We start from the raw sequence: 25,905 nt of genomic DNA, 5'->3' as shown, positions 1-25,905 counted from the left end.
CTCTTGGTTACCATGGCTTTGTAGCAGTGTGTGAATTTTGGTAGTGCAAGTCCTCTAACTTTTTCAAAATTGTTCTCGCTATTCTAGGTTCTTTATATTCCCATTTCAATTTTACAATCACCTTGTCAATTGCTACCAAAAAAAAAAAAAAAAGCCTGCTGGTATTTTGATTAGGATTGTGTCCAATTTACAGACCAGTTTTGGGAAGATTGACATCTTAACAGTATTGAGTCCTCTGATCGATGAGCGTACCATCTCTCTGTGTTTATTTAGGTCTTCTTTAGTTTCTTTCCCTGAGCAGTGTTTTGTAGTTTCCAATGTTTGGATGTTGGACATAATGTATTAAATTTATTTCTCAGTATTTCATGGTTTTGGATACACTTGTGAATGGAATTTTATTTTAAATTTTATTTTCCAATGTTTATTGCTAATATATAGAAATACTACTAACTTTCTTAACCTTGTGTCCTGTGACATTACTAAATTTATGTCTTAGTCCTAATAGCTTTTTCATAGATTACTTAGGAATTTTCACACACACAATCACATTATCTGTGAATAATACAGTTTTAGCTTCCTTTCCAGTGTGTATGCTTTTATTTCTTTTTCTTAATGTATTGCAATCACTAGCATCTCCAGTACAATGTTGAATAAAAGTGGTGAGAATGAACATCCTTGTCTTTTTCCTGACTTTATGGGGAAAGCATTCAGCCTTTCACCATTAAGAATGATGTTAGATATGGGTTTTGGGTAAATTCCTAAATCAGTTTAAGGGAGTTACCTTCTATTCTTAGTTTTCTGAAGGTTTTTATCATATATTGGTGTTAAACTTTGTCAAATGATTTTACCACATCTGTATTTTTTCCTATATTCAGTTAATATGGTGAATTACTTTGATTTTTAAAAGAAATGTTACATGAGCCATGCATTTCTGGAATAAACCTTACTTGGTCATGATGTATTATTTTTTTATATATGGTTAATTCTATTTGCTAATAATTTGTTAAGGATTTTATATTTTTGTTTGGCTTATACTTTTTTCTTGTGTTGTCTTAGTCTTGTTTTGATGTAAGATTAATATTTGCCTCAAAAAATTGAGTGGAGAAATCTCTCATCATGTACTTCCTGAATGTTTGTGTAGAAGTGGTATTATTTCCTCCTTAATGTTTGACAGAATTCACCAGTGAAGACATCCGGACCCAAGGTTTTCTTTGTTGGAAGATTTTTGATTACAAAAATATTTTAAAGGTATATATAGGGCTATTCTGTTTCTTCTTCAGTCACTTTTGTAACTTTTTTCTTTCAAGAAATTTGTCCATTTCATCTAAGTTGTCAAATGTGTTGGCCTCAAATTGATCTTAACGTTATTTCATTACTTTTTTTTTTTTTTAAGATTTTATTTATTTGGGGCATCTGGGTGGCTCAGGTGGTTAAACGTCTGCCTTCAGCTTGGATCATGATCCCAGCTGGGGTCCTGGAATCAAGCCTCACATTGGGCTCCCTGCTCAGTGGGGAGCCTGCTTCTCCCTCTCCCTCTGCTCTCTCTCTCAGGCTCTCTCTCTCTCAAATAAATAAATACAATCTTTAAAGAATAAAAGTAATCTTTAAAAATAAAAAGATTTTATTTATTTACTTGAGAGAGAGAAAGAGCAAGTGAAAGATTCAAGGCTCCATTCCAGGACCCCCGGGATCATGACCTGAGCCGAAGGCAGGCTGTTAACCAACTGAGCCACCCAGGTGCCCTTGTTTCATTACTTTTTATTATTATTTTCATTCATTCATTATATTTCATTTGTTTTTACTATTTATTATTTATTATTTTTCATTATTTTTCCTTCCTCTTGATCTCAGTACCAATCTGGTGTCATTCCCCCAGTCTGAAGAACTTACTTTAACATTTCTTGTAGTACAGACTTCCTGGTGATGAATTATCTCAGTTTTTCTTTGTAAAAAAAAATCTTTATTTTGTCTTTGTTTTTTCCATGTCAGCCCTTTATGAAAATACCTTTATCGAAGTATAATTGACCTGCATTAAACTGCATATTTGAAGTATACAGCTTAATAAATTTTGACATATGTGTACGTCCATGGAACCATCACCACAGTCAACTTAAGTGATATATCCATCATCTTCAAACGTTTTTGTGCTCCTTTGTAATTTCTTCTCCTGCCCCTCCATGCCTTACACTTGTCTTCAGGCATCCACTGATCTGTTTTGTCATTATAAATTAGTTCCCATTTTCTAGAATTTTTTTGTGTAAATATAGTCATAGGGTATGTACTCTTTTTTAATGTGGCTCTTTCCCCCATTCAGGATAATTATTTGAGATTGATCCATGTTATTGTATGTACAAATAATAGTTTATCCCATCATATTGATAAGTAGGATTCCACAGTAAGGATATACCATAGTTTATCTATTTACTATTGATGGGCATTGAGTTGTTTCCAGCTTTTGGTTATTATGAATAAAGTTACTATGAACATTCATGTGCAAGCCTTTTAGTGAGTACATGTTTTCATTTCTTTGGGTGTTACAGACTACGTTGTGCCCCTCTCCCATTTATATGTTGAAGCCCTACCCCCTAGTGTGACTGTGTAGGTCCTTTAAAGAGATAATTCAGGTTAAATGTGGTCATAAAGGTGAGGCCCTAATCCAATAGGACAGGTGTTTTTAAAAGAAGAGGAAGTGACAACAGAGCTTTCTCTGTGCTGCAGAGAAAAGGCCACATGGGGACACAGCAAGAAGTCAGCAAGAAGTCGGAGTCTTCAAGCCAAGGAGAGAGGCCTCAGCAGAAAGCAGCCCTGCGGGCACCTTGATCTTAGACTCCCTGCCTCCAGGATTGTGAGATAATAAATGTCTGTTGTTTAAGCCCCAGACTGTGGTACCTTTTTATGGCAGCCTGAGCAGACTTAAGATATTGGGTAAATACCTAGGATTAGAATGTCTAGGTCATATGCTGGTATATGTTTAGCTTTTGAAGAAACTTCCAGTTTTCTAAATGGTTGCACTATTTTACAGTCCCACAAACATTGTGTGAGGGTCCAATTGCTCTGCATCATAGCCAACACTTGCTATGATAGGCCTTTTAAATTTTAGCCATTCTGAAATGAGCGTAGTAGCATCTCACTGTGGTTTTAATTTGCATTTCCCAAATGACTAATGATGTTGTGCATCTTTTCATGAGCTTCTTTGCTTGTTTCTTGTCCATTAAAAAAAAACAGACTGTTTCTGTGTTACTGAGTTTTGAGAGTTCTTTACATATATGTTTATTACATGTATGATTTGCAAATCCTTCCTTCCAGTGCGTGGGTTGTATTTTCATTCTTATATTTTTGGAAGAGCAGAATTTAAAGTTTTTGATGAAGTTTAATTTCCCAATGTTTTTCTTTTCTGATCATGCTGTTAGTGTTGCGTCTAAGCAAACTTTGCCTAACCTAAGGCACAAAGATTTGCTTCTGTGTTTATTTTCAGAGGTTGTACAGTTTTGGGCTTTATATTAGTCTGTGGTCCATCTCATATTAATTTTTGCACATGGTGCAAGGTAATGGATGGGAATTCATGGTTTTGCATGTGGATATTCAGTATTCCTGCAACATTTGTTGAAAACAATACCCACACCTTTGTAACTATGGAAAATTAGTTGACTGAATATGTGTCGGTCTGTTTTTGTAATCTCGTCTCTCCCATTGCTTTCTTTGTCCTTACACCAATACCCCATTGTTTTCTTGTTATCTTTCTCATTATTTTCATCTAATGAGTCTTGAAATCAGGTAGTATAAGTCTTCTAGTTTTTTCTTTTTTCAAAATTGTTTTGCCTATTCTAGGTTCTTTGCACTTATATTTTAATTTTATAATCACTTTGTCAGTTTTCTACCAAAAAAAGGCCTGCTTGAACTTTGAGTGATATTGTATGTAATGTACCAATCAGTTTTGGAGGAGAATTGAATTCTTAACAGTTTTGAGTCTTCCAATCCATAAACATAGTATACTTTTCCATTTATTTAAATCTAGTTTGGGGCGCCTGGGTGGCTCAGTTGGTTAAATGTCCGACTCTTGATTTTGGCTCAGGCCATGATCTCAGGGTCCTGGGATTGAGCTGTGCGTAGGGCTCTGCGCTCAGCAGGGAGTCTGCTTCTCTACCTCTCTCTCCCTCTGCCCCTACCCATCCTCCTCACATGTGCATGCTCTCTCTCTCTAAAATGAATAAATCTATAAAAAAATAAATCTAGTTTAATTTCTTTCACCAGTGTCTTATTGTAGTTTTTACTGTATAACTCACATTGTTGTTAGGTTTATCCCTAAGTATTTATATTTTTACACTATTGTAAGTAGTATTTTAAAATTCCAATTTCTGATTGTATATTGTTGGTATATAGAAATACACTGATTTTTGTGTATTCACCTTGAATTCCATTACTCTAAGTCATTTATTAGTTCTAGTTGCTTTTTTGTAGATACTGTTGTATTTTCTGCAAAGATGACCATTTCATCTGTGAATAAAGGCAGCTTTAATTCTTTTTTTCCAATCTGGGTGCCATTTCTTCCTCCCTCCCATGCTGCATTCTATCCCTTCCTTCCAACTTATTGCATTGGCTTAAGCCTCTAGACCTGTGTTGAAATGAAGTGGCGAGGGTGGACATCCTTGCCTTGTTCCCAGTATTAGAGGGGAAGTGTTCATTCTTTTTCACAGTTACATATGTTAGCTATGTGTTTTTGTAGATGCCCCTATGAATTTGAGGACATTCCCTTTTATTCCTAGTTTGTTGAGTGTTGTTATCGTGAATTACTGCTGGATTTTGTCAGTTGCTTTTCTGACATCTTTTGAGGGATAATGTTTTTCCTATTTACTCAGTTAATATGGTAGATTTTGTCAATAGATTTTTTAGTTATTAAAACAACCTTGCATTCTTGGGATAAACTCCACTTGATCATGATTTATTATCCCCTTTATATAATTTGGGATTCTGTTGGCTAAAATGTGTTAAGAATTTTCACATCTGTATTCAAAGGGTTATTGATCTGTACTTCCCTGGTAATATCTTTGTCTCCTTTTGATATCAGGGCAATGCTGGCCTCATAGAATGACTTTGGGATTGTTCCTTTCTCCCCAGTTTGCTGGAAGAGTTTGTTTAGAGTTGCAATTATTTCTTCTGTAACATTTGCTGGAATTGACTAGTGAAGTTGTCTTAGCCTGAAATTCTTCTGGGGAAGATTTGAAATCTCAGATAAAATTTATTTAATAAATATAGGGTTATTCCAGTGTTCTCTTTCTCTTTGAGTGACCTTTGGTAGTTTGTGTCCTTCAAGAAGCTTTTTTCTTTCATTCGTCAAAATTATCTAATTTTTTGGCATAAATTGTCTAGAGGCTTGTTAATTTTGTTGACCTTTTCGAAGTACCAGATTTTTGTTTCATTGATTTTCTTTATTTCTTTTCCTTTTAAAAATTTAATGATTTCTTAACTATTTTCTTCTGCTTAAACCTTGGGTTTAACTTTATATTGTTTTTCTAGTTTCTTAAAGTAGAAGTTAAGACTTTTGTTCTTTTATAACCTAGATCAGTACCACAGGAGCTTCCCCTTATCCACGAGGGATATGTTCCAAGACCCCCAGTGGATGCCTGAAACCAGGGATGGGACTGAACCCTGTGTATACATATTATCTACTATGTTTTTTCCTATAAATCCATGCTTATGATAAAGTTTACTTTATAAATTAGGTACAGGAATACATTAGCAACAATACCTAATAAAATAGAACAATTATAACAACTTAGTATAACAATATAATATGAGTCATGTGAATGTGGTCTCTTTCTCAAAAGATCTTACTAAACTGTACTTAGCCTTCCTTTTCTTGTGACGCTGTGAGATGATAAAATGCCTGTGTGATGAGGTGAAGTGACATGGGCACTGTGACATAGCGTTAGGCTACCACTGACCTGACAGTATGTCAGAAGGAGGATCATCTGCATCCAGACTACAGGTGACCTCGGTGACTGAAACTCTGGAAAGCAAAACTGTGGGAAAGGGGAGACTGTTGTGTTAATTTCCCTCTGGGTGTTGCAGCTACATTAACACAACTGTTGATATATTGTGCTTTCATTTTTATTCATGAAAAAATACTTTCTAATACATTTTTTATTTCTTCTTGGTCCATGGATTATTACAAGAGTGTGCTATTTAGATTCCAAATACTTGGGAATTTTCCAGATATCTTCTATTGATTTTTAATTCCGTTGTGGTACAGAACATACATTGATTGTGTGTTTAAATCCTTTTAAGTTTATTGAGACTTGTTTGACGTTCTAGAATATGGTCTACCTTAGTAAATGTTCTGTGTGTAATTGAAAATAATGTTTATTCTGTTGTTGAGAGTAGTGTTTATACGTCTCAATTAGATTGAGTTGGCAAATCATGTTATTCAAGGCTTCTGTATCCTTTCTAATATTTCTGTCCATTTGTTCTCTTAGTTAAGAGCAGCTGGTTGAAATTTGTGACTAGAAGAGTGAATTTGTCTTATTTCCTTTTTAAGTTCTATTAGTTTTCCTTCATTTATTTTGAGGCTCTGTTATTAGGTATATAACCATTGAGGATTGTTGTTTCCCTGATGAATTGACTCTCTAATCATTATGAAAAGACTTTGTTTATCCCTGATAATATTCTTTATTCTGAAATCTCCTCTGTCTGTCATTAACCTCAGCGTTCCTGGTTTACTTTGATAACTGTCAGCATGATACATCTTTTGCCATGTTTTTACTTTTAACCTACTTCTGTCTTTATATTTAAAATGTGTTTCAGGGCACCTGGCTGGCTCAGTTGGAAGAGCATGCAACTCTTGATCTCAGGGTTTTGAGTTCAAGCCCCACGTTGGGTGTAGAGATTACTTAAAAATAAATAAATGGGGGGCCTGGGTGGCTCAGTCGGTTAAGCACCTGACTCTTGATTTCGGCTCAGGTCATGATCTCACGGTTGTGAGATTGAGCCCTGCATGGGGCTCTGTGCTCAGTGGGAAGTCTGCTTGTGGATTCTCTTTCCCTCTCTCTCTGCCCTCCCCACCTCTTGCTCTCTCTAAAATAAAAAAAATCTGGGGCACCTGAGTGGCTCAGTCAAACATCTGCCTTCGGCTCAGGTCGTGATCCCAGGGTCCTGGGATCGAGCCCCGCATCGGGTTCCCTGCTCAGCGGGAAGCCTGCTTCTCCTTCTCCCACTCCCTCTGCTTGTGTTCCCTCTCTTGCTGTCTCTCTCTGTCAAATAAATAAAAATCTTTAAAAAATTAAATTTAATTTAAAAATCTTTAAAAATGATAAACTATTATTTATTTTATTATTATTTTTTAAGATTTTATTTATTTGAGAGAGTGCATGTGAGAGACCACTCATGAGCAGGGAGAGGCAAAAGGAGACTCCCCGCTGAGCAGGGAGCCTTTTAAGGGACTTGATTCCAGGACCCCGGGATCATGACCTGACCTGCAGATGACAAACAAACTTTAAAAAAATAAGTAAAATGTGTTTCTTGTAGGCAGCACTTAGTTGGATCTTGATCTTTAGTTTAGTTCTGTGTACCAGTCTTTTCCTTTGAGCTGGTGTATTCATCCGGTTTTCATTTAATGCAATCATTGATGTGTTTGGGTTTCAACTCACCATCTTGTTTTCATTTGTTGCACCTGTTCTCTTCTGTCCTTTGTTTTTGTGTTTTGTTCCCCTTTTCTCTTGGATTAACTAGTATTTCTATGATTTCATCTTATCTATTTTGTTGCTTTTTTAATCCGTGGATTTGTGCTGTGGTTTACTTTTAGTGGTTGCTTTAGAGTTCATAGTGTATGTGTTTTTATCTTACCAGCCCACCCTCAAACCCTGTTAGATCTCTTTACGTATTGTGTGAGCATCTTACAATGTACAGATCTTCAGTTTTCCCCTTAATAAGTCTTTGTGCTGTTGTTGGCATACGTTTTATTTCTACGTATATTACAGTCCCCATAATACATTGTTATTTTTGCCGGAAATGGCAAATTATTTTAAAAATATTTTAATAATAGAAAAGTATGTTCTATTTCCCTGCATATTTGCTATTTCCATTGCTTTTCAGTCTTTTTAAAAAAGATTTTATTTGGGGCGCCTGGGTGGCTCAGTTGTTAAGTGTCTGCCTTCGGCTCAGGTCATGATCCCAGGGTCCTGGGATCGAGGCCTGCATTGGGTTATCTGCTCAGTGGGGAACCTGCTCCTCCCTCTCCTGCTCCCCCTGCTCATGCACACACACTCTCTCTCTGTTAGATAAATAAATAATATATATTTTTTAAAAAGAGTGTTTATCTTTATGTCATTGAGGATTATTATAATTGCTATTTAACTGTGTCTGATAATTCCATCATCTGGGTCACTTCAGGGCTGACATCTATCATTTCTCTTTTGTGGTGGTTACTATTTACATTTTCCTGATTCTTTATATGTCAAGTAACTTCAGAATATATCCTGCACATTTTTAATATTGTATGGTAAAATCCTGGGTGCTATTAAAGTCCTATGGAGAATAGTGATTTGTTTGTCTTAACAGGCAAATGACCATGTTAAATTCAGATTCCAAATTCTTTCTCTCTTTCATTGGGCAGTGGTTCCATTTTCATTGCAGTGTTCAAACAGTTTGTGATGCTGGGCCACAAAGGGGTTAGTTTCAGACTTGGGCAGTGGTTATATGGTATTCTGCTTCTCCTAGTTTTGGCTGTGCTTCTGAGAGTGTGTTCCATGACTGTATTGCTTAGGGGTTGTTCTGGGGTGCCTGTCACTTCACACATAGAACTAGAGGATTCTCAGCTCTCTCCTCTTTGGAACTTCTCCCACACCGCCTGGCCCCCCAGGACCTCCTTTCCTGGTCCTTCTGCCCAGAGAGATGGCATTGTCTCAGACTGTTAGCCTTCTGCCTCGTCACGGTATTTATAACTGGGATCCCTTTCAAGGCGAAGTAGCCAGAGAAAATAGAGGAAAAAAATAATGTGGCTTTTCCCCTTACCATTGTTATAATAAAGGTCCTTTCCCTCAACTCTTCTATTCAGATGTTTTCCTTCCCGGTTTTATGTATTTGTGCTGCACACCCAGAGTACTGCAGTCCCGCGGTTGGGGCTGACATTGGGTCAGGGCAGGAGAGCAAGAGGATATATTTTTAAATTTCCCCCATACTCTCTGGCTTACAGGGGCCCATTTTCTTGTTCCTTTGACCAGAATGACAGATTTATTTCAGAATTTTTGCTGTCCATGCTCACTATGTAGTTCCTTAATTCAGTAAGTCCATTTGTCAAAGTCAGGAGTTAAAAGACAACAAACAAGCAACCCCCTCCCCCAAGCCCCACAAATCTAGGCCCTCACCTTGCAAATTTTTATTTCCCTCTCTAACCTACTTGCTATTATTTACTCTTTAAAGCCTTTAGGTAGTTGCTTCGTGAATTTTGTCCAGAGCTTTTAGTTGTAATTGGTAGGAGAGAATAAGAGGCCATAGCAAGCTTATTCCATTTTGGGTTAAAACTAGATTTCATCTTTAAATCCAGTCTTTTTTTTCTCTTCAGTATGTTTTGAATAATTTCAATTGCTGTGTCTTCTAGTTCACTTTTTTTTTTTTTTTTTGCTGCAGGAGCACATCTGCTGTTAATCCCATCTAATGTATTTTTCATCTCAAACATTGTGTATTTCATCCCTAGAAGTTCAATGGGGGACTCCTACATCCTCCATGTCTCTATCTACCATGGTCACTTTTGCCTCTACCCCCCCTTTTTTTAAGAGGGAGAGAGAGTGCATGTTGGGGTGGGGAAGGGCAGAGGGAGAGAACTTTGCGGGGCTCAATCTCACAACTCTGAGATCATGACCTGAGCAGAAATCAAGAGTGGGACGCTTAACTGATTGAGCCACCCAGGCGCCCCGCTTTCTTTTACCTTCTTAAATGTATGCTAGACAATTACAATCACTGTTGTGGTGCCAAGGTCTGTCATCTAGCACTTCTGGGTTTAGCTGGGTTTAGAGACCGTAATCTGAGTGATGTGGTTGCTCCTTGTTTCTAGGCCTCTTCTGTGGACAGAGCTAGGAAATATTTTTGTTGTTAAGAAAAAAAATACATCAGGGACTTCTCCCTGGCTCAGTCGATGGAGCGTGTGACTCTTGATCTCAGGCTTGTAAGTTTGAGCCCCTTGTAGGGTGTGGAGATTACTTAAAAATAAAATCTTGAAAAAGAAAAAATACTGATTTTTTTTCCCCCAATTCAAATTTAGGATTATGGAATTTTTCTTTAACTTTTGGTTTTATATATTTTCTCTTTTTTATACTGGAAATTTTTATTTCTATCTGCCTTCGCACAATTTTTGGGTTGTATATATCAACACTAGCTATGCAATGACTGAAGACAGTTTAAGATTTCTTGTGGTTCTTTTGGTCCCCAGAGTATGTCCAGTTAGGATCTACCATCAAATTACTGATTTTCTGTTCAGAATGTATATTCAACTAAGGACGTGCCATTATATTAGTGTCCTTTAGTGTCTCTCAAAATAAATCCCATTTGTGTGGCTAAGCTACCAGCTCAACACATGGTTAGTTTTATTTACTTAATTTTGCTTTCACATCTTAGAGCCTGTTTTATGTTAATTTGGTTGCATCATTTTATAAAATATATACATGACTCTAGAGAAGGAATTGGAAAACTATAGCTCATAGGCCCGATCTGGCCTGCCACCGGCTTGGTACGATCCTTGAGCTAAGAATGGATTCTAGGGGTGCCTGATGGTACAGTCGGTTAAGTGTCCCTACTCTTGATATCCGCTTAGGTCACAATCTCAGGGTTTTGAGATTGAGCCCTGCTCTCGGGCTCCACACTCAGCATGGCACCTGCTTGAGATTCTCTCTCTCCTCTGCCCCTCCCCCCACTTGCGCTTGCACGTGCTCTCTCACTTTCTCTCTCTCTAAAATAAATAAAATCTTAAGAAAAGAATGGTTTCTACATTCTCAAATGGTTGTAACACACATCTGTGCACATGCCTTCACACATGTACATGTACACAGGAGAGTCCGCAGCAGTATCTGTTCGTGTCCCCCAAACCCTACACTGTTTACTGTCTGGCCCCTTGCAGACAACTTCTCAGTACTGTCTCTAATCCTGTCTCCTCCTGTCTCCTCCATTCTCTTTATTTATTTACTTCTTTAGTTTCTGGCTTATCTTTCTGTTGTTTTTAGTGGACGCAAGCCACACACACGTATTCCTGCCCCCTCTTCCATTCACCTTGTACACTGTTTCTCTGCCACCTGGGGCTTTTCTCACTGGACAGTATGTCTTGGAGGCTTCTCCGTAGCAGGGCAGGAGGGCAGGCCCCACTCTTCGCAGCTGCATCACCTTCTGGAATGTGGATGTACTAAGGTTTATTCATCCGGTCCTTTCTGGATGTACATTTGGGTTATTTCCAGTTTTTTATTTTTACAAGCATTGCTGCTTTCAGTGGTGTTGTACTTACATCTTTTTGGGGTTTTGCCAGTGTGCCTTTGGGATCGCTCCTACAGGTTGCTTTGTTGGGTCATGCAGATTGCTGAGAAACAAGGCATATGTTAGTTTGCTCGATGTTGCCCCAGTTCTCTCCGCAGGGACTGTATGGTTTTGTGTTCCTGTCAGCAGTGTGTACAGTTAGCTAAAGCCCCACAGCCACCTAATGGAGTGTGTTGTCAAAGTGGGATTTTGCTAATTTGATAGGTAAGAAATGGTATCTCTGTGTAATTTAAATTTGCATTTCTCTTGCTATGAGCAAATCAAAGGACCAGTTACATTTCCTTTTATGTGAACTCTGTTTACTTTTCTAGCATTTTTTTGTACAGGTGCTGGGTCTTTCTCACCTGTTTTGAGAAACTATGTATTAGGGTTAGTAACCTTTGCCTCTAATATAAGTTGCAAATATTTCTCCCATTTGTCATTTTTACTTAACTTTTTTTTGGTGCCGTGCAATGGTTTTTTTTTAAATTATTATTATTTTCATGTAGCAAGGTTAACCCATTTTTTCTTGTCATTGCTTCTGGCCTCAGAGCCATGGCTAGGAAAGGTTCCCCCAGCTCCAGGTTGTAGAAAAACTCAGGTCCTCTTTTCTATTTTTTTTTTTTTAACACAAGTTTCTGACCCATTTTGAATTTATTGACAGAGCGCTTTTGGTGTGCTCTGTGATTGGCTACTTGTGTGAATTTAAACTATAGAAACAGGCCCTTTGCTCTCTTCTCCAGCTTGCTTTTATGCATAGATTCCTGACATCTTAGCATTTGAAGAGACCCCAATGTTTGTTTTTAGGGAGAAGGAATTGAACTCTGGGGAGAAGGAACTTGCCCAAGGACCCACAGCTCTGAGCTGGGGACTTTGGCTCTGGCTGGCCCCAGAAGAGAAGGTTTCTGAGCATCTGCCTCGTGTCAGCCGCTGAGCCAGGCACATTGCCTTTGTTTGCTCCCAAGCTGTAGGCCCCATTTCTCTCCCCACCTTACAGCTGTGGAGGCTGAAGCAGAGAGGCGTGGTTTGCCCAGGACCCAGAAGTTTAGCAACAGGCCCCCAGGGTGTCTGCCTGAGAGCTTGGGCCCTCCCATGGAGGAGGGAGGCCTCCACCAGCCTCCCCAGGGCCAGTGATGATGTGACATTGAGTGAGGCGCTCTACTTCTGCCTCTCACTCCCCCCCCCCCCGCCACCGTGGCCTCAGAGTTCCTTGAGAGTCAGGTTTCCTTTGTCTCCATGTCCAGGACCACAGGAGGACCCTGTGACTGAGTGTCATCCCCCAGGGTGTCTCACGGGGCAGGGATGACGGCTCCCCAAGTGCTGGCTTAGTCCCAACTGCCAGGATGTTGCTGGGAGCTAGAGACCTCATCAAAGTCCCTGCTTTTCAAGCTGTCCTTTTGTTCACTGATCCATTTGTGTATCCACTCATTCACTGATCCAGCCATCGGTTCAACACACCTTAGTAATGCCTGTGCTGTGCAGACCCAGTGCTGCCCAAGGGCGACCTGGAGATGTGACAGATGCCAGTCCCTAGGAACTCACGGTCCTGTGGGGTAGGCAGGTGACTGAGGGAGCATGGGGTCCCACGGGACCCAGAGCAGTGTCTCCCCTTGCCTTTCCTCAGGCTTGGGTGCAGAGGAGTGGTGGGGTGGGGTTAGGGGGCTAGGGCACCCCAGTCCTCCTCCTTTCTGGGGTCCAGCAGCACCCAGAGGCAGAGGTTTGCTTGTTGTCAGTCCAGGCCCTTTGTGGTGATGACCAAAAGGCCAGGCCTGGAGAGGGAAGGGACGCCCCCAGGCACACAGTATGTCAGCAGCTGGGCCAGGACCGGAGCCCAGCCTGTGCCCCAACCCCTCACACTTTGGAAGTGGCAGGGATGCGAGGAAGGATGAATCAGAGTCAGCCCAGAGTTTCCCACGTTTGTCTGGAGGGCCGAGCAGTTGTCAGATTTCAGGGATGTTGAGTGATTTTCATACCTGAGTATGTCGTGGTGTGGATTATGTCTCCCACTTTCCCCAAAGCCAGAGCCTTCAGCCAAGTATCTGCTTCCTGCCAGAAGAGTCCGAGGAGGGCTCCCTTCTGGATCCAGCTAGTTAGGCCCGCGCAGCGCCGCCATCCCATGCCCCTGGGATGGGACACACCAGCTGTCGGTGTAATTAAGGTTGCCATAAAACCCACCAGCTAGACACACAAATGGCACCTCTGCTCTTTCCCGGGGCAGGAGCAGTTGTGAAGGCAAGTAAATCACGTTCGGTGGCGATCACTTCAAAGGTCAGCTTTCCACTTACAGCACGTCATTGGCAGGGATCGCCCGTAACACGGCTTGTTTCCCGGCCATTCAATTTTATGGCGCCCTAATGAATTGGCCGTTTCCATCCGTTCTCAGGAACGTACAGAACAACGGTTTTCATTCTCCTGGAAAGTTTGTCTTGGGAGGCAGGTGTGTCGGGCTCACGGGTAGTTCTGTCACGGACAGGCCGAGGGCCCCTGGCACCTTGCTCCTCTCTGGGCCTTCACGCCACCCTCTGGGAAAAGCTACCTCTGGGCTGTCCTCATGAGACCATTTATGTGGAACCCCTGCCCAGTGGCTGCCACTTACCGGGCACTCAGAAGCGGCAAGGGCGGGGCCCTCTTCTTCCTGTCTCCTTTCCTGGGTCAGTGATTTCCCAAGCCCCTGTGGGGATCAAGGTGCTGTGATTGGAGAGGGGTCTGTGGCACGTAGGCCGGAACCTGCACCCAAGAGCTCCCGGTCCTCACTGCCAGGGAGCCAGGAAGTGCCTGGCGCATGTGGGGGCCCACCAGTGGCCATTCTGTGTGAGCTCCTGTTGCTCTGGGGGCTACCCTGTGCCTCCCCCCCCCACCAGGGAGGGCAAGCTGCTTAGTGCGCCAGCCGCGGCCAGGGGTGTGAGTTGGCCAGACATACTCCTCTTTTGGTAGTTGCTACCCCGGCCATCTCTGGGTTCCCTGTCCCTCACCTGAACGGTGGTGATGGAGAGGGCTTTGGGAAAAGGGGAAGAAAAGCGTCGAGGCCCAGTGTGGCCTGGGCCAATGGAAGCCTGGGGTGGCTGAAGTGAGGGGTGACTGGAATGGCGCTGGGATGGGAGGAGTGGCAGGGAGACTGCTCCAGAGCCATGATAATGGGCATTGCTCCCGCCCCGCCCCTCCCCACCAAAGTGGATTCCAAACACAGCCTTGCGGTGGCACTGTTGTGAGTTGGACTGTTGTGCAAACTCAGGGGAGCTCATATTGGAGACTGTGAAGGCATGCAGCGCCACGCCGCGCCCCCCCACCCCCCGCTGCCCCAGGCCCCAGCCTCAGACTCGGCAGGCAGAGCATTTGGCCAGCAGCCCCCCCGCTGGGCCCCTCTGGCTGGGGGCACGGAGCCACATCCCCCCCCGTCCACACTCTTTGAGGCTCAGGGCTAGGGAGCAGCCACAGGCTGCCTTTCTGCCCTGTATTCAGAGGCCTGCAGGGCTGCACTCTCTTTTCTGCCTCTGGACCACTCTTCAGGCTTCAGGGGGCTCACCCTGAAATCAACTTAGCTAGGGGCTGCTTCTGAAGAGGCTCAGAGAATAGCAGTCATTTGCCTCTCTCCTCCCCCAGGAAATTGTCCCCAAATTTATGGAGGTAGGGAGTGGCCAGTAGGAGACTGGGTTGTGGGCCCCAGGGAAGCAGCAGGGATGGGGAGAAGCCTACCACCCTGGCGGTGGGACTTTGGGCAAATCCCTACATCTCTGAGCCTCAGTGTTCCTCATCTGGAGAATGGGTCTCAAAACTGCCTAAATTGACTTTACAGAGTGCTGCATGTAATGTGAATTTGACTTATATACATTTGAAAGAGGATGATAGGAAATATATCTGCAAAATTTTAGAGGTTGTGAACTCCAGTTTTTAAAAAAAATTTGTCAAGACTTCTTTTTCCCCAGTCAGCGGGTGAGGGACCAGAGAACTGTGTTTATGCTGTGGCCACATGGTGGCGCCCTGGGAGCTGGTAAACAGGCCAGGCAGGACCAGCCGGAAGGCCTGAGGCCGCCTTGTATTGGCCTCTTGTTGAATATTGCAGTCTAAAGCATGCTGTCTGTGAGTTTGTTAAGTGGAGATACTTATTAGTCCCGATACTGGGACCCTCCCCAAACCTAAACCAGTTGCTTTAGAATGGAAGGTGAATATGATAAAATGCTCTGGAGAAAAGAGAACTGCTTGATAGTTAATCACATTGGTTTACAAGACAGGCAGCTATGAAATATTGGCCATGATGCTAAGAAGTAAAAGTGTCTTTAAAGCTAATCTGTGTATTGTGGTTCTGCCTTTATGGTCTCCAAGGACTCTGGCTTTCTGCAGTACAGTTACTATTCCAGAGAGAATAGGCTGGGGTTTTGTGAGCTGTGAATTATGTGACGTCTTTAGAAGCAAGAGCCTCTCACAATATGTGGCCTGGTATTAGTGGGCATCACTGATGCCCTTTTGGTGCCCTTGGGCAATGGGCCCTTCCCAAAGCTCGCTTTTATCAGGCACCAGCTGCTGTCTAGAGGACTGGTGTGATTGGAGAGATCATCACGCCTCCCTGGGTGGCTAATGGATGGTGGTCATGTGTCAGTAGACGTGGGGTGGGCACGCGACAGGGAGGACTGTCTGTGGGGAGGGGCCATCAGGGAAGGCTGTATCTCCTAGCAGCCCAGCACTGCTCTCATTGGACCCACCTGCTGGCTGGGCTCTTGTTGGCCCTCCCCGTGGGTGCCTGCCCTGTACTCCTGGGGCCCACCAGCATGATAGGTGCCCACTCTTGCAGGTGGTGAGAAGCTACAAGGCGACCATCCAGCAGACCTTGGACATCCTCTTCCTCCAGGAAGGCTCTGAGTTTCTGAGCAGCACAGATGCTTCGAGCCGGGACTCTGCTGACCGCACCATTATTGCCTGGGATTTCCGGAGCTCTGCCAAAATCTCCAACCAGATTTTCCACGTGAGAAACCCTATTTGGCATTGCTTTTCAGTTTGTTTCAGCTGCAGGATGTAGCCATATAGCCCTAAGCTGCTGGGATCTTAGGTCACTTCCTGGTGGGGGTGGCTCAGCAGGCAGGATCTTTAGAGACCATTCAGGTGCCTGAAATCTCTTGGGTCGGGTAGACAAGCGCAGGTCCAGGCCTGCCTGGAAAGCCTTCCAGAGGTTCCAGATCACAGCACCTCCATGACTGTCCTCCTCATCCTCTGCCTGGCATGGCCACTCTGCAGGGGAAGGGTGTGGAGGGGCCGTCCATCCAGATCAGTAGAAGGTTGCCACACAACCCAAGACACTTCTGCCTTCCCTCTGCCACCCCAGCCAGCCCCTTGGTTTCTGTCCCACCCTTGCTCAGTGTGTTTGGCAGGAGCTGTGACTTGGAAGTTCAAGCAGGGACCCAAGTTTAGATCACCTCTGTTAAAGTCCTGGATTCACCACTTACAAGCCCATTATGTAGCCTCTTTGATTCTCATTTTCCACTTAGGAAATTGAGGATGAGAATATTATTTACCTCATAGAGTGGTTCTAAGAATTGGAGATAATGCTTATAAAGGATCTAGCACAATGCCAGGCACGGGGTGCTCCATAAATGCATTATCTATCATCACCATCACCACCATCAAATCCAACATCTTCACCACTATCACTGTCACCATCACCTTCATATCACCACCATCACCACCACCACCACTATCACCACCACCATCACCACCACCACCACCATCACCACCATCATCACCACCATCATCACCACCATCACCACCACCATCACCACCATCACCACCATCACCACCATCACCACCATCACCACCATCACCATCACCACCACCACCACCACCACCATCATCACCATCATCACCACCATCACCATCACCACCATCACCACCACCATCATCACCACCATCATCACCACCATCACCACCATCACCATCACCACCATCACCACCACCACCACCACCACCACCACCACCACCACCACCACCATCACCACCACCACCACCATCACCACCACCACCACCACCACCATCATCCATCATCATCACCACCATCACCACCACCATCACCACCACCACCACCATCATCCATCATCATCACCACCATCACCACCACCACCACCACCACCACCACCACCACCACCACCATCATCCATCATCATCCATCATCATCACCACCATCACCACCACCATCACCACCACCACCACTGTCACCACCACCATCATCATCACCATCATCATCATCGTCATCACCATCTTCATCATCATCGTCTTATAAGATTTCAGTTAAGCCATGGCTAATCTCTTTGGTACTCCCCCTGCTGAATTTAAAAATATATATTAGGTGTACATATATACCTTTTCCCCTTCCCTGCCTTTCCTTTTCTCAGAGAGTTCTATGTGACCCTGAGCAAACCAGCCTCTAGATCTTTATTGCAGGGAGCTAGTGAGCCTGCTGGGAAGGACAGGCTCTGGGAGGGGGCTGAATGGGCCTGCCTCCAACAGCCTGTGCAGAAACCAGGGCAAGTGGGTGAGGTGGATGAAAATGCTGAATGCCCTCTTAAAAATCACACCTCCTCCCTTTCCGTGCGGGTGAGCAGACGCTCTGCTTGGTAGCAGCATGCTGGGGAGCTTGTCAGCAGGTCACCGTGGCCCTGGCGCCTCCGACAGACATGGTAGTCTGCAGCTGTCTTCCACCTGCTCCCCACTTTGCTCTCTGAGTTTGGGCTCTTTTAGACAGTGTGGCTTCAGGACGACACTTAGAATAAAGGAAGGACAGGTGTAGTTGAGAAGGGAGTTTGTAGGGTTGTTTCCATGTGACCCAGCCTGTCAAAACAGTGACAATTCCTTGTTTTGTGCTTTGAACACTTTGTGCATGCCTTTATCTTCTTGCCTGGCCGTTCACCTCCTCAGTTACTGTGTGTGTGGGCCGCGGGGAGCCTGGGCTGGGCTGGGGCTACCCTGAGGGCTCACTGTGGAGGCGGGAGGCGGGCGTGTAGACTTGTTTCCTGTCACTCTGTAGCAAAGTACCGCAAAGTTGGTGGCTTAAACTAACAAATTCACTCTCCGTTCTGGAGGCCAGATGCCTGATAGGTCTCACTGGGTTGAAATCAAGGTTTTGTCAGGGCCCATTCCTTCTGGAGGCTCTGGGGGAGAGTCTGCCCCTGCTCCTTCAGACCCTCTGCTCTGTCTCCATGTCTCCTTCTCTGTGTGTCTGATCTCCTGCCTTCCTTTTATAAGGACACACGTGATTGCATTTAGGGCAGTAATAGGGGATAATATCCCCACCTCAAGAAGCTTAACTTAATTACATCTGCAAAGATACCCCCTCCACATTTTTGCCATATAAGGTGACATTTACAGGTCCCAGGAATTAGGACACAGATGTAGTTTGGGGGACCATTTTTCAGTCCACCTCTAGGGCCATAAACCAAGGGATATTAGGAAGGGCAAGAAAACAGATTACCCTCAGAACCTCCGGAAGGAACACGGGTCCGCTGACACTTTTGATTTTAGCGCAGTGAGACCTGTGTCAGACTTCCAACCTCCAGGACTCTAAGAGAATAGTTGTAGTTTTAAGCCACGAAGTCTGTGGCATTTTGTTACAGCAGCCCTGGGAAACAGACCCCTAAGCCCAGGTTTGGGGGTTGGACACAAGGATCCAGGAGTAGAGTGCTGGGTGGCATGTTTATTGGAGGCAGAGGCCCAGTTGGGAGCCTTTTCCACCCTCTCTGTGGCTTCACTGTTTCTCAGGAGAGATACACCTGCCCCAGTCTCACCTTACACCCCCGGGAGCCTGTGTTCCTGGCGCAGACCAATGGCAACTACCTGGCTCTCTTTTCCGCTGTGTGGCCCTACCGGATGAGCAGGAGGCGGCGTTACGAGGGGCACAAGGTACTGTGATCCTGCCCCCCACCCCCCGGGTCAGGAGTGCGGCCCTGGCCCCAGAGCCTCGGGCCGGCCGACATCAGCAGTGGACTTGGGGCCCCAGAGTGTACAGACCCTCTTTCTGGGTAGATTCCGTTTTCTGTTTCCCGGGTGACCACATGCCATGTGGCCCGGTATTCCCTGAAGGCCCTTGGGCACATCTGGTCCTCTCTCCAGGCCTCGGGTGCTAGACAGGAAAGGTTTTCCCTGACTTCATGGCTCATATGGACAGGTCATGGGGGTGGGGGGAGGGAAGACAGGACAGGGGTGGGGGCCATTTCTGCATCTGTCCCCTTTCCCCCCTGAGGCCTGCCTCCCTGGGGCAGAAGGGGCCAGGGACTCAGTGGCTGTTGGTGAGGCCAGACATGGTCAGTTATGCGAAAGCCGTTCCAGCTGCATTCCACTAAACTGGCTTCGTGAAACGGGATCCATCCTGGGACCCCAGCCTTATGGAGGGAGCTCAGGCCTTGGCTTTGGAGATGCTGGGTGGCTAGCCCTGAGCCTCAGGCTGCTCCTCTGTAGAATGGGTGTAATAGCCCCCCTCACGGGCTGCCTGGAGGAGCCGTTGTTGTGTGGCCTGCTCACCTTCTCTGTTGCCCTCTGCAGGTGGAGGGCTACTCGGTGGGCTGCGAGTGCTCCCCGGACGGTGACCTGCTGGTGACGGGCAGTGCCGACGGCCGGGTCCTGCTGTACAGCTTCCGCACCGCCAGCCGGGCGCGCACGCTGCCAGGGCATGCCCAGGCTTGTGTGGGCACCGCCTTCCACCCCGTGCTGCCCTCTGTCCTCGCCACCTGCTCCTGGGAGGGTGACATTAAGATCTGGCACTGAGCCTCCTCGTTCAGAGCCTCCAGATGCCGGCCGGCCCTGGGCTCCCATTCCTCCTTGGGGTGGGTGGGTGTGAGGAAGCACTGAGGTTGCCTCTGATCAAAGCTGGGTGGAGGCTGCCTCCACCACACTCTGAGCCTCAGTTTCCACATCTGTAAAATGGGGACAGAGATCTGTTTGCCTCAGGGTGGTGAGGACCGCATTAGCGGAAGTGCCTGGCAGGTTGTTGGTGGTGCTCAATAAACATGAGTGTTTTGCTATTTCTTAGGTTATTTTAGCGACACATATGTGTTGACAGCTTCCTTGCACCTGCCCCCTCCCAGGCCTTCTGGGGCTCCAAGACAGACCAGTGGGAGCTTGAGATGGGGCAGCCCCCCTCTGCTGATCCTGCCGATGGACCCAACTCCCGGGGCCGTGAGGGGCCTGTGGGGGCTCTGGGTCTGAGAGCTGCCCTCAGGAGCTCCATGTGGGAGCATGGCAGTCCCCAGCAGTGTCGTGGGGCCCAGGCTGCCTCCCTTTCCCCACCAAGCATGGCCCAGGAAGTCCCACTGCCTATAGGGTGTGTGCACTGTCCCAGTGAAGAAGCGATGTGCAGAAGGCTCCTGAGGAGCCCTGAGGGGTTAGGCTGGCAGGAAGACCCAGCCCCCACCCCACCCCAGGGTCTGGGCAGGTAGGTGAGCTCTAGCACTAAGTCTCACCAGGACCATAATTGAGGGGCCACCCCAAGAGCCCAAGGATCCACTGTAGGTGAGGAACTGCAGGTACCACGGCTCAGGGCAGGGGTGTCCCTGTGACCTTGGAAGGCTTCCTGGTAGAGGCAGACCGTGAGCTGGTGAGGAGGGCATCCCCAGCAGAGGAGTCAGCGAGGAAGCGCAGAGGACCCGAGGAGGGGGCCCATGGGCAGGGGAGCCGTGGGAGTAGAAGCCACGGGGTGCCCAGCCTTGCCTTTCCAGAACCTGGATTTTAGGCCCGCTCTGCGGTCAGCATAGCTGAGACCCTGTGAGTCATCTCTCCTCTGAGCCTCACTCTCCCCATCTCTGAGGCGGTGTCAGGACCCTCAGCCTGCAGGCTTGCTGTGTGGCTCCAGGGAGGTTGAGTCTGTGGGAGGTGTCGGCACGCCAGGCGTTCCATCCCTTGGGAACGGCATCTGGAGGTTGCAGAGGGTGGGTGCGTGAATACGTTTATTTCAGTATATCTGACTTGTTCAGGGGTTCACGGGTCAGGCGTTCCGGGCAGAGGGAAGGGCGGTGCAAAGGCCCTGTGGTGGGGCCTGTCCTAAGGGCCTCCTCCTTTTCTAGCCTTCATCCCTGCCCCCACACCCCGCCCCACCATCAGTGCAGAGCCTGGCAGGCAGTGGGTGTTGAGTGGATACAGCCCCTGCTGTGCCTGAACTGGGGTGGGGAGGCTGGAGCTGAGCACGTGGGTGGGGTGGGGGAGCACGTACTCTTCAGGCTGGTGAGAGATGTGAACCCCCAGGCTCACGCAGGACTCAGGGTCCCAGTGGCTCTGTCTGCTGCCAGGCTGGGTGTTGGCGGAGCTCAGGCTGGGAGCACTTTTTCTTTTTAGGCTCAAGAATGGCAGATTTGGTGAAAAGAAAGAGAATCACATCCCATGCTCTGAGGGCCTGGTCCCCTATGGAGGTGGAGACCCCCATGAGGCACCACCCCCGGCAGAGTGGCCAAGGAGCAGATTCGGAACATGGTGCAGGTGATGGGCACTCCTCCCTCACTGCTCACGGGGCTGCCCTGCTGAGCCTCTCGCCCACACTCTTTCTCACCCCCCACCCTCTAAATGAGTTCCCCTGCTCTGTGTGGGAAGCTCAGTGATCTTAGGAGCCTGCTCTCAGGTCACTTTCTTTTTTTTTTAAAGATTTTATTTATTTATTCATGAAAGACAGAGAGAGAGAGAGAGAGATGCAGAGGGAGAAGCAGGCTTCCAAGGAGCAGGGAGCCTGACGCAGGACTCGATCCCAGGACCCTGGGATCATGACCTGAGCCGAAGGCAGACGCTTAACCATCTGAGCCACCCAGGCACCCTCAGGTCACTTTCTCTGTGAAGTGGAGCCTTCCCATATCACCCGTATCCCTGATAGGCTAATGGCTCCCCCTCCCTCACTCCCCACCTTGCTCCCATGGCACGGTTCCTCAGGGCCTTTGCTCCCGCCATCCCCTCCACTGGGTCGTGATTTCCTCCAGTGCCCCCTGGCTCTCTGCCTGTCTCATGGGATGTGCAGACAGCGGACCTTCAGGGAGCCTCCCCTGATCTCTGTGCCTAACATGCTCCTGTCATTCTCGGTCTTTTTACCTAAAGTGCTTAGCTTTGCCTGAGGTTGTCCCCCCTCCCTGACACACAGGTGTGTGCATGGAGTGTGAGCTTCCCAGGATTCCAGGTGCCTGGTCCCTGCTGTATGCCTGGCCCCTGGCCCACAGTAGGTGGTTGATGAATAACTGCACATGTGGCCCATCGGCAGGACACAGGCTCTGGCATCAGATAGACAAACTTAAACCCTGCTGTCACCTTTCATTGTGTGGCTGCAGGCAAGTGCTGAGCCACCCCGTGCCTCGGTTTCCCTTTCTATGAAATGAGAATCGGTAATACCCAGCTTGTGAGGATTAATGAGGTTGGGTCTGTACAGCTCTTGGCAGGACCTGTATACAGTAGGCGCTCAGGAAACAGCAGCTGGGAGTATTAGTAATAGTCCCACCACCAGTTGACGCAGGAGCTGAGCCAGTTTAGACCAGATGGTGCATTTTGGCCCCATTCTCAGGCCTCATCGTGGCAGGCCAAGGATGGATGAGACCCTCTCTCGCCCTTTGGGCCTCGGCCTGAGCCTGGTTCACTCTCATGGCAGAAGCTCCCAGAGAGGGGCTGCCTCCTTCCTCTGTTCCAAGGGCTGACAAGTCTCAAGGAAGGACTCTGATTGACTAGCTTCTGGTGCACTCCCACTCCGGACCAGGGGTCCTTGGCCAGGCATAGCTCTCACTACGTAGCTGGAGGAGAGAGTGGTGGGGCCCATGACAAGTGTTTTCATAAGGGTGTGTCTCCCTAGATCCAGCCTGAACAGGCCCTCGGCACACGCTTGTCAAGTGAATGAGTAGTGATGTGTGAATGAATCCGGACACAGGCCAGGAGGAAGGGCCGCCCTTGCTCTCGGTGCAGGGGTCCTGGCTTTCCCAGGGCACCTCTCATCTGCCTGTCCCATCCCCACTTTCGCCGTCCAGCCCCAGATCCTAGAGTCCCGATGTCCTGCTGTCTAGCGCAGCCTGAACCGGGTGGCTTTCTGTCTTTCTTGTGTGGAGCATCTTCTGAGTGAGAATTTCAGCACATGGTTTTCTGATTGCTTTCCCCACTGTGACCTGTTATTATCACCACTTTTTTTTTTTAAAAGATTTATTTATTAGAGAGCACAAAGGGGGGGGGGGCAGAGGGAGAGGGAGAGAATCTGAAGCAGACTCTGTGGTGAGTGTGGAGCCTGACGCGGGGCTTGATCCCACGACCCTGAGATTCCGACTTGAGCTGAAACCAAGAGTTGGACACTTAACCGACTATGCCCCCCAGGTGCCCCTATTACCACTTTTTTAATATGAGCACTGTTGACTATATTCAGTCAGGCTTTGGTGTGAGTGCTGGGTGTGGCCAGAGGATGACCTCCCTGTCCAGCAGCCGCCCACCCCCTCTGCTCTGCTGAGCACACACCCCGGCTGCCTGCAGCCCTGTGGAGTTTGGAGCCAGGAGGCCGGCTCAGGCCCCAAGCCCATCACTCACTTGCTTGGGATGTTGGCAGGTGCTTCGCTTCTCTGAGCCTGCTTCCTCGTCTATATAGACTGGGCCTGTGGGAACAAGCAGGGGAGAAGATGCAGAGGAAAGCGCTTGCGGGTTGCTACCCTCTCAGCTTCACTCGGGGCAAACACCATCCAAGTCTCTGTCCGAAGTCTGTTTCTTTTCCATGCAGGTCACCTTGAGCCAACCAAAGCTCTGATCCTCCCGGGGCAGGGGCACATCCAGGGCTCCCCACTCTGGCTGCTTCTTGGTGCTGTCCTCTGTGGACTTGATTCCTCAACTCCGGGCCCTGCAGGTGCCAGCTGGCTGCCAGCCCCCTCCCACTTTTGTAGGTTCTTTTATTGGGAAGAATGGCAGGCATACTCTGTGCCTTTATCGCTCTCTTTTTCCTAATGCTATCTTCCAAAGAGACTTCTTAAAGGCTCACTCTGATCTTCTGCAAGGTGTTGGGGAGTTCATCATTTGCAATCTTAAAACAAGGGAGCTAAATTTAGAAAGTGTGGAGCTGGAATGAAAAGAAGTGTGGGCTGTGCCTTCCACCCACCTTCCCGGGGCTGAGTGCTTACCTTTACCCTCACCTGTGACTCCGGGAGACAGATCTGAAGCCTTCATGGGAGAAGAGCGGTTTCATGTCGAGGTGTCAGTGTGTGGCTGTGTGTGCTGCCAGGCGGAACTGACGCTCGAAGCCCCCTGCTAGGTGGCCACACCCTGCTGTCCAGTTGAGGAGACTGCTGCTTGGAAGACCGTCTGACTCTGAAGTGTGCTCTTCCCCTCTCGGAAGCTTCCTCCAGCCTCACCTGTGGCTCCCCGTGCACTGGGACAGCCAACTGGCATGGGGACCCCTGGGCATCTCATCAATGTCCCTAGGCTACAGAAGGGGAAACCGGCCCAAGGTCACATGGCCAGGGGAGTGGCAGAGCCAGTGGGCGTGGAGAAGTGTGCATGGGTTGGTAGGAGGGTGGTGGATGCACAGATGGGGGTAGGGCAGGGGCTGGAGGAGGGAACCCCATGCTGCGGCCTGGCAGGCTGCCTGGGTAGATGGGGCTAAGAAAGTAGAGGGCAAGGCCTCACCATAGCCCGGAAGTTCCCATCTAGCAGAACACCCAGGACAGATCCAGAGGGAAACTGTGGGCCCCCAGGCTGAACCCTCAGGCAGGCACATGGAAGCACAGAGCCGTTTCTGGAACTCCCCAGCTATCACACATCTGTGCCTTTCCACAGGCTGTTCCCTTTGCCTGAAATGCCCAATGAACTCTTATTCATCCTTCAACACCCAGCATGAGCCTCCTCCTGGAGGCTTGCTTTCTTCCCCCTGGAGCAGTAGGGACCTTGGCCTCACTGGATGGCCCTGTGCTTTTGAAGTCTTGAGCCTAAAGTCGCACCATCTGCCTCCCCTCAGCCTCTGAACTTGTTGTGGGCAGAATAAGGATTCCGTGGCCAGCACAGGGCTGGTGCCAGCCGGCCCCGTTGTCAGGAAGAGGAGGGAAGCACCAAGTCCCCACCCAGGGGGTTCTGAGAGAGTCACTGACCAGAGCCACCTACACTCGTGAGTCCCAAGGTCCTGCGGAGCTTGTTTTGAGCCAGGGGAATTTGGGAGAAAACCAAGGTTTTCCAGCTCAGCCCCACAAGAAGTGGTTTGGGACTGCTTTCCATAGCATCTCCTGCCAGCCCCCACTCAAGGCGGTGTCAGCCTGACCCTGCTATTCAAGTCATGTGATGGAACTCTAGACACCCCCCCACTCCGTGTGATGGAACTCTAGACCCCCCCCACTCCGTGTGATGGAACTCTAGACACCCCCCCACTCCGTGTGATGGAACTCTAGACACCCCCCCACTCCGTGTGATGGAACTCTAGACACCCCCCCACTCCGTGTGATGGAACTCTAGACACCCCCC

General features: G+C 47.4%; 1 protein-coding gene across 11 annotated transcripts in view; it reads left to right on the top strand.

Moving 5' to 3' along the window:
* The window catches only part of WDR25 (WD repeat domain 25), a 138,088-nt gene extending 117,298 nt beyond the window's left edge, over nucleotides 1–20,790 (top strand). For 10 of the 11 annotated variants that reach the window (XM_027569355.1, XM_027569353.1, XM_027569359.1 and 7 more), the window contains 3 exons: nucleotides 16,277–16,447; nucleotides 19,231–19,371; nucleotides 20,011–20,232. In XM_027569355.1, the coding sequence (XP_027425156.1) occupies nucleotides 16,277–16,447; nucleotides 19,231–19,371; nucleotides 20,011–20,232 (534 nt within the window). Of the gene's footprint in view, nucleotides 1–16,276; nucleotides 16,448–19,230; nucleotides 19,372–20,010 lie in introns of all 11 variants that reach the window. The other variant, XM_027569354.2, reaches the window with a different exon arrangement.
* The last annotated feature ends 5,115 nt before the right edge of the window (nucleotides 20,791–25,905 follow it).

This window comes from Zalophus californianus, chromosome 6 (genome assembly GCF_009762305.2).
Source record: "Zalophus californianus isolate mZalCal1 chromosome 6, mZalCal1.pri.v2, whole genome shotgun sequence".
Taxonomy (NCBI): domain Eukaryota; kingdom Metazoa; phylum Chordata; class Mammalia; order Carnivora; family Otariidae; genus Zalophus; species Zalophus californianus.
Note: the sequence above shows the minus strand (reverse complement) of the source record. Positions and strands in the feature narration are given on the sequence as shown.